General features: G+C 36.8%; 1 protein-coding gene across 2 annotated transcripts in view; it reads left to right on the top strand.

The window, feature by feature from the left end:
• QKI (QKI, KH domain containing, RNA binding) overlaps nt 1–14,855 on the top strand; it is a 144,887-nt gene that overhangs the window by 118,952 nt on the left and 11,080 nt on the right. For both annotated transcript variants that reach the window (XM_014950607.1, XM_014950608.1), the window contains exon 6: nt 12,583–12,670. In XM_014950607.1, the coding sequence (XP_014806093.1) occupies nt 12,583–12,670 (88 nt within the window). The remainder of the gene's footprint in view (nt 1–12,582; nt 12,671–14,855) is intronic.

Below are 14,855 nucleotides of genomic sequence, written 5' to 3'. Positions count from 1 at the left end.
ATTCGTTTTTTTTTTTTTTTAATACTAACATTGCTTGTTCTTGCAAAGCTGATACAATATGCATTTGGCATTTAAGGTTCATTGTAAGGCTATAAGGGAGAGCCTACGTACAAATATTGTAGGATTATCCTATCAAGAACTGTTTCCTGAGCATGACGTGCATTGATCCAGGGTGACTTGGTGGCTGCGGTTTGTTTCAGCCACAGTTCAGGTACTCAGCTGCTTAGAAAATGAAAAAAAGAAAACCATTAAATGAAGTTCTGATCCAGAGTCTCTAGCAAGCTGCTCAGATACAACACTATACAATATGCAAAGATCAGCAACAAATAGAAGCAGAGAATTCTTGATTATTTCTGTCCCAGTATAGCCTTTAATTTGCGGTGAAATTTGATCAAATTTATGCTGTGAGTCCTGCAAAATGGTTACTTAAGTTTAGTGTCTCTGTTTCTGCTGAGGAGGCAGATTTTTAAATTAGTGTGTAGAGCAGCAGGGAAGGATGGTGAAATTAATTATTTAAGATAGGCCTGATACATACTTCTCTTATTCTAGGACAGAAAATTAGACTTAAAGGCCTTAATTGTCTTATCATGTAGGTTCATTTAATAATTATATAGAAAACTAACGCTAATTTGGTGATTCTGGTAACGTAGCATTTTAAGAAGAAATGAAAAAATTTTGGTCAGTAATTTCTTTGGGGAGTTTCCAATAGGTTAACCAGTCCTTTATTTTGGCAAGTCTCTCGTTGATACTCAGATACTTCATGATCCAGTCCCTTCTGGGTAGAAGACTACATCGTGTTTGTTATACTACAGTCTCTTTTCTGTATGTGAACTGTCGTTACCTATAATTGCTGGTGGAAGATATGGTTCTGAACCACGGCCCACATGCCAAAATGGTAGATTCTATTATTTATGCAGGGCATCTCAATGGTCTTGGGCAGGGGACGCCAGAAAGCGGTTTTTATGGAAACTATTGTTTTGATGTATTAGGGGTTTTTGTTGTTGTTGTTGTGGGGTTTAGTTTTGGGTTTTTTTTTAATTAAACAACAGTTTTAGGAAAGTTTCTCAAAACTGTGCTTTATATATAAATGGCTGACACATTTCTGGTGCAAATTGGTAAATAATGGAAAGGTATTTTTATTGTAATTGAGTAACTTCTTCAGAATATAAGGGTTTTTTCTTAAAGTATTAGTCATACTTTCAAAACTAAGTTATTGTTACTGTTAATGTCTCCTAATTTTAATATTAAGGATTTATAATCTGCCCTTAAGCCATGCAGCAGAATAAAATTTCATATACAAAGTTGAATATCGTAAGGAACATCTTTGGCGTGACTACATTATGAAAAATAGGTGGTTCTTATTTGTCAAATTCTGGATGTTTAAAGACTGACCTTTAAGGATGTGATAAATTCTAATGCCAGAGGTGAATATCCTGAAATAAGAAGCTGGTTTAATTTTCTTTAACACAACCAATGTGTCTTACTCCAGCTCCCAAGTTCCATTTTTTTTCCAAGAACTATAATGAATAATTAAAGAAAGACTTGTGCATGTTTGAATTAATCTGGATGATTGCACTGGAAAATTATGTGACTGCCTTTAAAAAAAAGTCAAATTATTATCACTTCTGCTATTCTGGAGTAGTTACAAGAAACTGAAGTATGTTGCATGATTTTTAATGATTTACTAAGAATCCACTAATCTTTTGTAACTAAAGTTGCTAAGATTAAAGGAATTGATAACAAAATGAAAATCTGATGCATGTATATTTGTTTTTCTTATACTTAATATGCCATAATATGCTAATAACTTAAAAATGCCAGAAGTGTTCTGGCTAAATGTATGAGATTTTGCGTTATAGGGCTTTTAAAATTATTTTTAATGCTAAAATCATGTTTCATAGAAATAAAATAATGACACAAACTGAAACTTTCATGCCTTCCCTCGGCTCCTACGTGACAGCATGAATAAACATTCAGGGCTACCTGGAGTCTAAGCCTCCTTTTTTCAGTTTATCATCAAATGTTTGTGTTATAGGTGATGCTCTTACCTGGTGGACAGCTAACAGTACACGCACAAGGTTGCTCTTCTGCAGCACACGCTCCTACTAACAGCCCTCAGCATCAAGAATCACTCCCCTTTCATTTTTGGGGCAGGAAGGGTTACTTGCCCCTGAGAAAGCCACAGGTTACAGCTCTATTTGTGAAGAGGGGAATGTGGTTCCTTGGTCAGGTGGGGCCAGTGGTGCGGCTCCCTGGGGAAGAGGTGCTCCTCAAAGGCCCTTTGTGCCAGCCTCCGCCAGGCAGTGCCGAGTTCTCCCTCTTGTCTCTGGAAAATAAGCATTGGCTGGTCTCTAAAAGCTGAAAAGAAAGCTCAATAAATAGCAAAGAAAGCTTTCTTCCTAGCAACACGCTGCCTTGAGCAGCTTGAGCTTTCAAACGGAAGGTCATATGATTGACATATTTGTCCCCTAAAGAGAGTGCACAGAATTTGTTTTTTCACTTCTCTGTGTTTTTAAGCTGTGTGAAAGTGGGTTTTAGCCAGCCGTAGGAGAGAGCAGACCAGCCAGTTGGAATACTACCACCCCCTCCTTCTGGACTTCATCATTTCCGAGAGTTCAAGAAGAGCAGGAGAGGTGTCTGTGGTGTTTATGGTCAATTTTTAAACAGTAATATTTATATTAGAGTGCAGGGAAAATGCACATAAGACATATATGTGATATTATGTTCAATAGATCTACAGGTAAACAGCTGGAAGTAATTGTGAGCTTTTAGTACTCATTCACTTTTTAGCAGCACTGACGGTATATACTGACTGCATAGGTGCTTTTGAACTTTCAGTGTTATGTTTTCAGAACAATTTAGAACTTTGGTCAGTTGAATTTTTGGGCATCTTACATAAAAAAAAAAAATCTAGATGGTAGCCTTATACAGAGTTCTAAATTAAACAGTCATTATACTACTCCACCTTAGGGGTTGTGTTTGTGTAGAAGAAGACAGTATCAACAAAACTGTGCCATTGCACTTCCTGTTATCTTGAAAATAAAACAATTTATGCAAACATTTTACAAAAGGGAGCGTAGGTGAAATGCAGAAACAATTCTTTTAATCATCTTGAGCTGTCATGATTCTTGTTGAAAATGTGACTGCAGCAGTGTGACAGTCTAAGAAGCAATCGGAAGACCACTGCTCCCTGAATACTAACATTTTATAATTGGATAAGCCTGAACATTCATGGTTTAACTCTGTATTGCAATACATGAATTTATTTTAATTAGTCAGTATTACCTTTTCATGACATCTCAAGCTGAAGATAAAAATGTCTTAAAAGTTACTTCTGCAGCTTGAGTTCCTATGTGGTAGTCTGCAGCACTGAATTAAGTGTTTAATGAAACACTTAAGAGCAGGTATAGTTGAAAGACGTGTACTAATTCACAGCAGCAGTCTTTGTACTCCTCACCAGCAGTTGGTTTTCTTTTGTTGCTCTAAAGAGAGAGACTTTCTATGTTCTTTCTAGGTTACTAAATTTGATATGAAATGCCATTTTTCTTACAATTTTTTTTCTGGGTAGCAATAGATTAAAAACACAAAGGACATGTTTTCCATATGAAAACGTGGGGTCATATTTTAGTACCATTTTAAGAATGAAAGGGTTTGTTTATGTACTAAAACATTAGCATAGCTGGAAGCAAAATTAGCTGGTATTGGAGTCTCTAGAGTTTGAACAAAATACTAGTTTTGAAACTCCTTAATGGGGTTTGTAGCTGCCCCTCCACCCCCACCACCACCCCACCCTCGGCCCCAGATACCCAAGTTCAGTGTCTTTGCACTTAAGGGAAATTTACAATCACTCAGAGTGTATAAACTCAAACTTTTAATAGAAACCTTGTGGAATGACAGAGGAAAAATAAATGTTACAAGTCAGGCCAGCCTTATTTACAGGTATTTTAACTAATCATCCCATTGTTATTTTTCTGACAACTGCCTCTAATTTGTACCTGTTAGAACAACCACAGCTTATGTTTACCATAAGTAGCTGTGTAGTGTAAATTGGTTACATTATTTTTATAATTTACTTAAAACACAGGGTGGGATTAAAGCATTTGTCCTGATAAAAGTGGAGTGCGTCAACGCAGTCTCAAAGTGTTTTGGCACCATTCAGTCTGTTTGAAAGGCTACAGCAGGAATAAAGAGCTGTATAATATAGATCGTGTTTGATTTCTGCTCGGTTCGGATTCCTGGGGTGTGCATAGTACTCGGGATGTTGCTGGTAGGGCCGTGTGTAGGAAATTTGTACCAGAGGCTTGCCTGGTAGCATCTCATTCAGTGTGCTTATGGTTTAGCTCATTCTTTCAGAATTAAGCTAACCAGTGAGGAGGAATTTTGAATGCCTGGCATTCCAGAATTGGAAATTCCAAAAATAAAATGTTAGCTCTGAAAGTTTTTCAACTGAGCGTGCATGTTGCTAAAAATAGATCTAATGCCTTAGATTGCATTATTGACAGCAATTTGATTTGAATCTTAATACAAATGTTAGCAAAGGTCTATGCTAACAAATAAATCTTAAAGTATTTCAGTATAATTCTGTCTCATTTAAAACATTTTCAAAGGCATTGTATAAGTGTTTTTTTCTTTTAGGATTTTTGGGGGGTTGGTGTATATATATATGTCACGAAAGAGGCATTCCTGTTCGTGAATTACTGAAGCTGTTAGGTGTGGTGGATAGAGATTGTTGTCATTGATGTTATTGACACCATTAAAAGGTTGAGGTGTGAGGGAAAGAGCCTAACATCAAAATGGATGGGTTCCCACAGGAACACTCTTACTGTCCACCCCTTACATTTCCTTTAACCCAAACTTACTCCTAATTTTTATGGAAAAATAAACTTTCATTGTAAAATAAGTAAATCCAACAAACCACTTTGGTTGTGTGGTGATTTAATATTTCCCTTAAAAGGAAACATAAGCATACCAAAATAGTGTAACCACAGATTGTGTATAAACATTTTATAACACTGTGATCCTGCTCTATAACATCACTTTGACACAGGATAAAAAAAAAAAAAAAAAGCTAAGCAAAATTAAGTATTAATTGGAATTAAGTATTTCTGTGTCTAGTATAACTGACCTGAGGAATCTTATTTTCTTGAAAGCCCAAAATGCTGTGATTTAAATACAAGCCTATCACCTCTGTCCTAAAGAAATGTTGGGACAGACGTAAAAATCTGTTAAGGTCCAGCAGAATGCTACTGGTGGTTTCCCCAACACCCCTTACCCACCCACCCAACTAGTACTCAGAGGGTGTATGTGTGGTGAAGCAAACCTGTAAGTTCCACTGGAGCTGTATTTGAGTCTGGCTTATAAAATGCACTTCATGCTGATTTTTCTGAACCTTATCTGTATTTTCTTCTTGCACAAACGGAAAGTGGGGGAGGGAGGGCATAAGGACTCTCGAAAATATTACTGGTAAGCCAAGTATCATGATTAAACAGGGATACGTCAGATAAGGTGATGGGAAGTGTAAAAAGATATGCTGCCTTTTCCCCCTTGTGTATCTTTAACATTATGACCAATGAATTTGTCAAGTCAAACAGCACAGTCGTCTTTGCATATCATTTGAACTGAGAGCTTGCTTTGAAGAAGATAAGCAGACTGTGTTGCCCAGAAGAAATAATGATGCTAATTTATCTTTGCCTGTCCTCATAGGCATAGTACTGTGCATCAGTATTGAAAAGGAAATAGAGAAATAACTGAGCTATAGCTTGCCACCTCTGCAATGCCAGTGTAGTTAATGGCTTACAGGGCCCTAAGAAATATCTCTGGTCTTAAGGTAGTGCTTTATTTTGTTTCAAAAGTATTTGGAAAAGTTTCCTCTGATATAGAAATAGCTGCCAAATTATGGCCAAAAAGAGCTCTTTGGCAAATTCTCCTCGGCAAGAACAAAGTGATGTTGTAGGCTTTCTGCTCTGTCACCATCAGAAGTGTATCATCAAGAATGAGGAAGTCTAAGTTAACAGTTTACCAACAACTCCTAACTATCAATATTTACATTCTGGGCCTGGGAAACTTGGAAGTCTTTTTTTGAGGGATGATGGGATGTTTTCCTTAACACTGAGTAATGGAATAGCTTGCCAGAAGTAAGTTAGCCTTTACAAAAGGGAAATCTTGCAGTAGGTAATTGATTAATAGTTTAGGTACTCACATTCAGATTCTTTTAAAAAGCTTTTGTTTTACGTCTGATTACCTGTCATCTTGGTGAGAATTTCATTGCCATAGATACTTCAGTCTTTTAACAGCTATAAAAAAAAAAGACTTTCCAAACATAAAATAGATTTTAAGTGTGTATGCCTTCACTTCAGAGACTCCAGTGTGGTTTAGCCCTGTTGACATGTTATAATATATTTTTCAATATATGTTGATGTCTGAGATCTGTTTTTTGTTTTAATACGTGTATGTCTAGGAATTTGTAGTATATTGTTTGTGAGTTTTTTTTGTTTATAGATTATGAATGGAAGGTTTTTATCCCTGAATGGAGACATTCATGTGTAAAGGCTGTTTGACTGGTGCATGGTATGTTAGGAATACTTACTGATCTACAAGTGAATTGCAGTGGAACATTTTTCTTTGTCAGGGAGATAAAAGCATTCCAGAGCCCCGAGAGTCCAGCGAGTGTCACAGCACAAGCCTCCAAGCTGCAGCTGTGCGGCTCTATAGCAGCTGGGGGACTGCAGCAAGGCAGGGTGACAGACCCCTGAGGGGCAGCAGCCCCTCCTGGATAAGAAGGATAAGATCAGTAACAGCAAAATATTTCAGTGGTGCCAGTAGGTTTTATCAAATTTGGATTAAATTAATACATTGCAGGTAACTTACACTATGCAGAGGTGCAGTTTAAAGACTAATATAGGTCTTTGTATTTAGCGTGTGTATTTCCGAGCTACAGTGGTAGAAAAGTTAGGTTTCTTGTATGTGGCGACTATAAATGACATTAGTATAGTGTTCTTCCATAACTGCCGTGTTCTCTGCCCTTCTGTTTGGAGTGTGTGTAAAATAATTTAATGCCTTACCTGATTACTAAATTATACGATGTCTTATTAGCAAAATTCTCTGCCTGAAGTAAATATGGAGAAAAGCATATGGACTTAGACAAAATGTGGTGGCTAGAAGAGGTCTCCCAGGGTGGAGGGAAAGGTTGCCAAGCTGCTGTTGAGTACTGATCTTTAACTAGAGGAGGTGTGGGGCGTGCAGGAAGGCAGACTGCAGGAGAAGTTGCTGAGGTGGTTGGAAGGTAGGTGCTGCTCTTTGGTGCTCATGTGTTGCTGAGACTGCCAGCTTGTTCTTTCCCTGAGCTTGGTGGGACAAGCCCACTGGAGAAAAGATCAAGACTGACTTTTGCCCTATGTATTTGCAGTTGATTTATCCTTCATTTTGCTTCATCATCATTTCTTCTTCCCATTCGCTGCTCCTGCTCTGATCCTGAGAGTTCTGAAACAGCTTACGAAAGACTGTTCCCTTAACCAAAACCAGACTTGGCTGCATTTGGTGCAAGATTAAACTGACAGCAACCTTTCCTAGGGTTGGGCTCAGGTCAGTTCATGAGAATTCAGCTGAAGTGTGGGGATGTGTGACAGGACTAAAAAAATGTCACCCAAACTGGATGACGTTTGGAAGCTAGAGTGTCAATCAGCATATCTATAGTATTATGAATGTAGGAAAAAAGTATATTTATTATATTTTCCAAAGTAGCTACTTTAAAAGGAAAATGAGCATTATACAGGGAAAGTAGGTATTTTTGTACAGCAGTGCTGAAAGCCTTCTCTACCTGTGATGGTAACAACAAGAATAGGGATATGTTCTGAGATTTAGCCAGGTAAGACTATGAGACTCAAGGAGCTGTGTCAGGATAAGGTATCCCTGCTATCCTACGGGTGAGTGGGTTGTTTGGTTCGTGAATTAACTCAGCTGGTGTCACCTTCCATGCGGGCCAGTTTGGGTCCGGCAGCCGTATGGCAGGGCACTATGGGCTCCACTGGGTGCTGGCTCATGGATCTCTGCTCTGTAGTATACATTGCTACTTGATGCTTCTTTTCTTTTAAGATAGTATCTTTCTTTCCTGCTCTACTGTAATCTATTATAGGCTTCTCAGAGTTGACTGTACACAGAATCTTAACAGTCTGCTTGTCACCTCTGAAGACTGTTGTTAACTTCTGAAGTCTTCATTGACGTAGCACAGTGGATGCGCTTCCTTTTGGAGTCTGTATGCCTGTCTGTCTGCCACCTTGATACCAGATCTATCTAGTCTGTGTATGTTTTGTGTATAAATAAGAAGTTAAACTGTATGATACTCTTAAAGGCATACTGTATGCGTATGAGAATCTGAGGCATTTAAGTGCCTAATAATAATTTCAGAAGCATTAGTTAAAAGAATTCCCTGAGGATCTTGGGGTTTCTGAGGTTGAAGTATAGCTTGGACATTGATGAAAAGAAGTCATTAAAAAAATTAAATGGAGTGCTTTATCTGAGCTCCCTGTTTCATGACATGAAACAAGCTCCTACTAATAGCAATTTATTACATAACTGCATTCCTCTTTTTATTTTTTTTAAACAGACAGTATTGCCCAATGTAGGAGACAGAATTGTGGTTTTAACTGGGCATCAGTATGGTCAGCATTGTGTATTTCATTTGAAATTGTTTTATTTTGGGGAGTGTTTCCCCAGAGACTTCGTGTTAAGTGGCACTCGCGGTTGTTACTAGCATTTTGAACCTTGTGACTATTAATCCTACTCTGATAAAGATTAGAAAACAAGTTACTTAAAATGATAGTGATCAGTGGCATTTTGTCTCCTTCAGGTCTTTTTATTGCCATCCCAAATAGAGTGGGGCTACTGTGAGGAGTGTTGGCTGTGTGTTCACAGAACGGTAACTGCTGTTTTCTGTGCACAGTTGGCTTTGTCAGGATTTACTGCTTGTGTCTCTTCAGTATTTGTATTCAGTGAGCAGTTGCCAGGGCTTACATTTAAAGAATTATGTTTCAAGATACCATTTAAGGTTTTTTCTTAATCTGCATGTTATTTTGTACATGCGAAATACAAGGAAAGCACTGGAGATTGAAGAGGATGAGAGGTTTGAGTCAATCACTTGAGCTTCAACTTAGTAATGCAAATCTGGCTTTCAGTGACCTTATTGATGTTTGCTCAAAGTAGCTTCCTCTTGGTACAAATGACTGAGCTTTGTTGTAGCTATTGTACAGGTAATGTACTGTCCCTTTAGAGATTGCCTTTGTATCCCTGATGCAACCTCTCTTTGCTGTACCAGAGAGTGCCTGCAGAAATGCCTGCAGCTAAGATAGATTGCAGCGGTGTGTTTGATCATCTGTCAGCAAGGAAGGGAGAGGATAGGGCAGGCAAAACCATGCGCCCATTGCTCTATCCCAGCTCTTGGAAATTTGAGGGCTTGGTTATTGGTGAATGATGTTCGCCAACATGCGGAGAGCTTGACACCAGAGAACGAAGGACGTGACAGCGTATTGGAAAGGGTCCTGACCACTTGGTGGCAAGTGACTGTTGGAGGCGTAGGGTGTGAGGGGTGGCAGGGTTGTGAGCAGTACTCCTGGGGTGTGCAAACACTGCTAGCACCCATGTCTTGAGGAGATAGTATTGTGTAATAAACAGTGCCATCTTCTGGGAGGAGTCGGAATGATGCCCTTGTACTGAGCATTAAAGAGATTTTTGAAGTGGGAGGGGGGTTGCTAGCATTGTTGTTTTTTTTTTTCTCTGTCTGATGCTTTAAAAACCAAAATACCAGAAATTGAAAGACAGCATCAATGTCTGGTAAAGTTCACATCTGGCATCTGTGAATTATCACTGATACACTCTTAAAAGTTTTAATCTATGTTTTAGAGATTGTTTAAAAGAGCAAGTTTATCAACTGCTGAGCAGTACTCCAGAGAAGTAAATCTCAAAAACACAAGTTAAGGACTTCGTCTGCTTTGTTTGCTGAAGGACATTATTATTTTTGTAAACATACTTTGTAAAATCTAGATAATTGCAACATCTTTTCTCATAGGAAGCATAGTGACATACAGGAAAGTGTAAGAACAATTGCTTTGTCTGTCTTTTATTGCCTTTAAGTTGTTATAATTCCTTCTTTTGGGGATGTCAGAAGGGAAAAAAATGTTTTCTGCCAAAAAATTATTATCCTATAAATAGTTACATTTGGGAAATATTCACTGCGGTGCGAAATCTGGGATTAGAGTTTCTAAAATTATCCTAGCAAGTGGAATGTAAGATTCAGCATTTACTGAGACTCATTAATGGTGTCAGATCAATCACCTGAACTCTTATTTGAAGGAAGTGAGCAATTTTAGTAACATTAATGGAACTATATGGGGGATGTAGCTGACATTGTGAGGAGGTTTTTTTGTTACACGCTTTCAAATAAATAAATAAATAAAGGAACCCAAGCAAAAAGCCAATAACAAAGTATAACCATTATGGGGAGAGGGGAAAAGAGGGATCAATGTGTTAAAAATCTTTATTGCTAAAATAAATTAGATAAGGTATATCCAGAATGACAAGAATTTGTGAGCTCTGGGTAGGCAGATAGATTTGGAATTGTTTTTGTTGTATCATGATTGTCTAGGTAATTTATCAGCAAAGATGCAATAGAATAATAGTTTTCATGTAAGTTGTAAGTCTATTCTGAGTATGTCATATTAAGCATGCTGTAATCAGTATATTTTGTGTTCCAGACAGTCTCATTTTAATGACTATGGAGTCTGAGGTTTCTGGATATTGCAGTACTTAACTGTACAATTAATTTGCAGTTAAAATCATAATTGAATGTGTATTTACTTTTTCAATTTTAACATTAGCTTGGTCTTTCAGACAGTATTTAATATATAAAGAAAATGTCTAACTCAGTATTTTCTGAATGCTTAACAACAACATAAATTACTGTGTGTAATCTTTGTGTGTAATCTTTGTGTTTATGCAAGTTGTCAGTATCACAATTAGGACTTTCGTTTTTGACATCTGAAAGGAATTTAGTGTTGACCCATCTTAGTATGTTGATTTTAAGTTGTTGATAAAAATTAGATGTTAGTTTCCACTGCAAGGGGTGGTGGTCCTTGAGCATACCTCACACTAAGTACTGTATTTGCTTAGATGCATTTTAAATAGGTCTTATGTCTTGTAATTTAGTAAATTGCTTCTTTGTAGTTTGGGAGTTAAAGTATGTATAACAATGTTTTGCTGCAAAGTATCTTGAAAAATATTTCCCTATACATTCAGAACAGTGCATGTGGATAATCCTATGAACTCTTAACTAGTTTGAGAGGATGTTTCACTGGTGCAGTGCTGTAATAGACACAAAGTTATTTCATATAATTTTTTTTTTATTATTGGTGGTGGATGCTATTCTTTGTGGCTTTTAATTCCATTTTTTGTAATCACTCATGCTCTTGGAAGTCCTAGTTCAAACCATCTGTAAGAGTTGTAGTTTAAGACAAGTGAACAACTCTCTGAAATCAGACTTTAAGATTTTCAGAGTGGATGGCACAGTATGTTATTAACCAGGTTTCAATTAACTTGGGAAATGTTGTTCCAAATATCTGGAAAACATTGTGTGAATAGACAAGATAAATAAACCTATAAGAAAACGTGCTTAGCAAAGGAAGAATGCAATGCAGCTGACACTCAAGTTGCCCTCTTTTCCATCTGACTGAGAATTTCACCAGTGTCATTCAATACAAGCTTAACATTAATGTACACGCGACCATCTCTCTTGGGTTTCCTATATCATAATCTTGTTTTCTGGTTGATAGGATGTAGAATAAACAAATGGTAGTATTTCTAGAAAGACGGATCAGAAAATGTCTGCTCTTAAAACTAAAATTGTACTAATTGGAAATATTTTTGTTAGCAACTGAAAAAAAGCGAGCTTTTTTACTGAATACAGCATAATATTTATGCGAACTGCAGGATACCAATGGCATAGATAACTTCAGGGAAGTTAGTTATATTGACACAAAACCAAAACCAATGTATATTATGTAGATAGTAGTTATATTCCTATCGGAATACAACTACATGTGCCAGAATTACGAATTCTGTCTTACAGCAGTTGTTGATGTCCTGTTTGGAATGCTACTCAAACTTTGGTTTTTTGTTGGTTTTTTTTGGCTCCCCTTCCTGAAGCAGTCAGTATCAACTTCTGTGGAGCAAGTTACAATAAATTGGAAGCTGCTAAAAATTTGTGGTGTCCTTTCCTCCTCTAGCCCAATAATACTATTTTTTAGAAGATCCCGTTAGGAGCACATGAAAATGTTTACTAAAACTTGAGAAAAAGTTTTCTGGTGTGAGCCTTTTTCAAAACTAAAGGTATTTATTGACAGCACTTAATGATAGACAACAGGCAGCTTGCACTTAATTTTACGGACAAGTTAACAAAGGTTACTGGTTTTGTGCCTGATTGTAAGCAAGTATTTTTCTTGGTTAAAACTTGAAAGCATTTTATTCTACATCAGTTAGATCTTCTGCATTAGTGAGTTAATAACACTGATGTTCTTCTCATCTTTTCACACGCAGGCAGAAGGAGAAGACAGCCTTAAAAAGATGCAGCTGATGGAGCTTGCAATTCTGAATGGCACCTACAGAGATGCCAACATCAAATCACGTAAGCATGTCATAAGCTCGAGGGTCAATGCCATTGTAATGTTTGCGGGTTTTGATTCCTAAAGCTACTTGTTGGCAAATGTACAGTACAACTGTGCTGGAGGTTGGAGGGAAGTAAGAAATCAACAGAACAGTTGGTAGCCATTGCAAAGATCTTCTGGAGACAAGTTATGTCAGTTTCGGGGGTTTTTTTGTTTGGGTTTCCCCCTAGGAGCCCCTCCTTTTTTAAACAGTGTGTCTGGGTTGAAATATTTACAAATATACAGTTAAAGAAAATTCAACCCATAAGCTATATTTTTCTACTTTATAGTCATTCTTTCCTTAGTTGCATATAAAGGACAATGGACTGCTTTTCAATTTTATTTTTAGAGATTTAATTTGAAAGCATTACAGATGTTCAGGATACTGTGAATACATTTTTCTGTATTATATCCCTTTCTTTCATCTTGCTTGCATGTGTCCCCCCAATGTTATGTTTTTCCAACAATTCATCAACTGATTTCACAGCTGAGTTCACAGGGATCAGTGATGTAATGAGCCATTTTTATGATTTCTTCCATTACATTTGTGTGAGAATGCTTTTGCAAATGCATGTATGCACAGGTTTACACTTGAAAATTAATTACATACACCTACTAATGAGACCATATACCTATTATGTGTGATACAAATTACTTTCTCTAGTTGAAAATCTTATTTCTCCTCCTGAAAGTGTAGTTGCTGATTCTGTTCCAAAGTAAATTTTTGCTGTAGCTGTGATACAGATATCAAATGTAAGCATAGTTAAACCAGTCTTTTCACTAAGGGCCTACTGATATTTGCAAATTTGTTTCTCCACACAGTCACCATTTCAGTGTTGAATATGTTTAAAGGTTGGAATGCAGTTAAGTCAATTTGAGAGTGCTTACACCAGTGCAATTACTCTCATTTGAAAAGAGACGTAAGCAAGGGCTTTTACCATTACAATGGTAGTGGTAAATCTTTCAGCTCTAATGAACAGCATAACATATAAAGCTAGATCAGTTTTAAATATATTTTAGTCTCTAAATTGTTGCAAATTTATGTGTAAAATAGCTTTCAGATTAGCTTAAATTAATGGAAGCGATGCATTAGAAACCTTTATATTAATTTGAGCAATTTATTTGTCTGAGCTATTCCCATTGGTCTATTGTATCAGTATAAGTGGGATGATGGAATTTTTTTTCATTTTTTGGCTAGAGATTTCCACACTAATATTCAGTTTTTGATAATAAGACAATTTCACTGATTGTGTTTTGATTTTACTTAAAACTTGAAGATGTAGAAGCCATATTGGTTTATTTCCCTTTCAGAAAGGAAATGAAAGTGTTTGAGGGTTTGTTTTTTTTACTTATACACTAAGTCTGAGCATTTTTGTTTAAAAAATAACAATAATTAAAAAACCACAACAGTCCCAAATCTGAAAAACTTCCCCCACATTTCTCTTTTCAGACCACCTGTAAGTTAATTAAATAAGTGTAGAGCAACAGTAATGCTCAGAAATCTATAAGAATCTAAGCCTTTAAGATTGCCTGTTACAAGCTGATGTGTTAGTGCTTAAGAAGTTGTTCATCTTGTGTGCCAACAGGCTTCAAGAAACACTTAATTAAATGTGCTAGCACCCTTTTTAAAAAAAAAAAAAAAAAAAGAAAAAAGCACCTTTTTTCTTTAGCCTGAGCAAGACCATAGTGAACTTCTAATACCAAGAAAGTATTTTATTTTGGGGAGTTTGATATAGAAATCACTTTTGAGTCTATTTTATTCATGCTAGGGTAGGAGAGGAGATGCACTGTGTATCCAGGTCACCTTTAACTTCACTAATCCTGGAAACTGGAATCGTGTATATGTTTAAATACAGTTTTAGGATGTATAAAAACTGTAGACTCATGACAGCTCTGCATAACTGAGTATCTGTGGACTCTATGGTTGCACTAAATTTTGTACTCTGTATTTGATTATGACAGTATTTTCCTTGTATCTCCTGCATGCATCTCAGTCTCATGCAGTCTTGATAGCATAAATGAAGAATTATGGTCTAAATGGAGCTTTTGTGCTGTGTAACCTGTTTGAGAAATCTACCTCACTGTTTTACAATGGCTTTTTTATTTTGCATGTTCATACTTAATCACACTGGAAAATGGAAAGCTGTTTGCATTTGAATGGTGTGC

Source organism: Calidris pugnax, unplaced genomic scaffold, assembly GCF_001431845.1.
Source record: "Calidris pugnax isolate Ruff unplaced genomic scaffold, ASM143184v1 scaffold24, whole genome shotgun sequence".
Classification (NCBI taxonomy): Eukaryota; Metazoa; Chordata; class Aves; order Charadriiformes; family Scolopacidae; genus Calidris; species Calidris pugnax.
The sequence above is the reverse complement of the archived record's forward strand: the minus strand, read 5'-3'. Positions and strand labels throughout refer to the sequence as shown.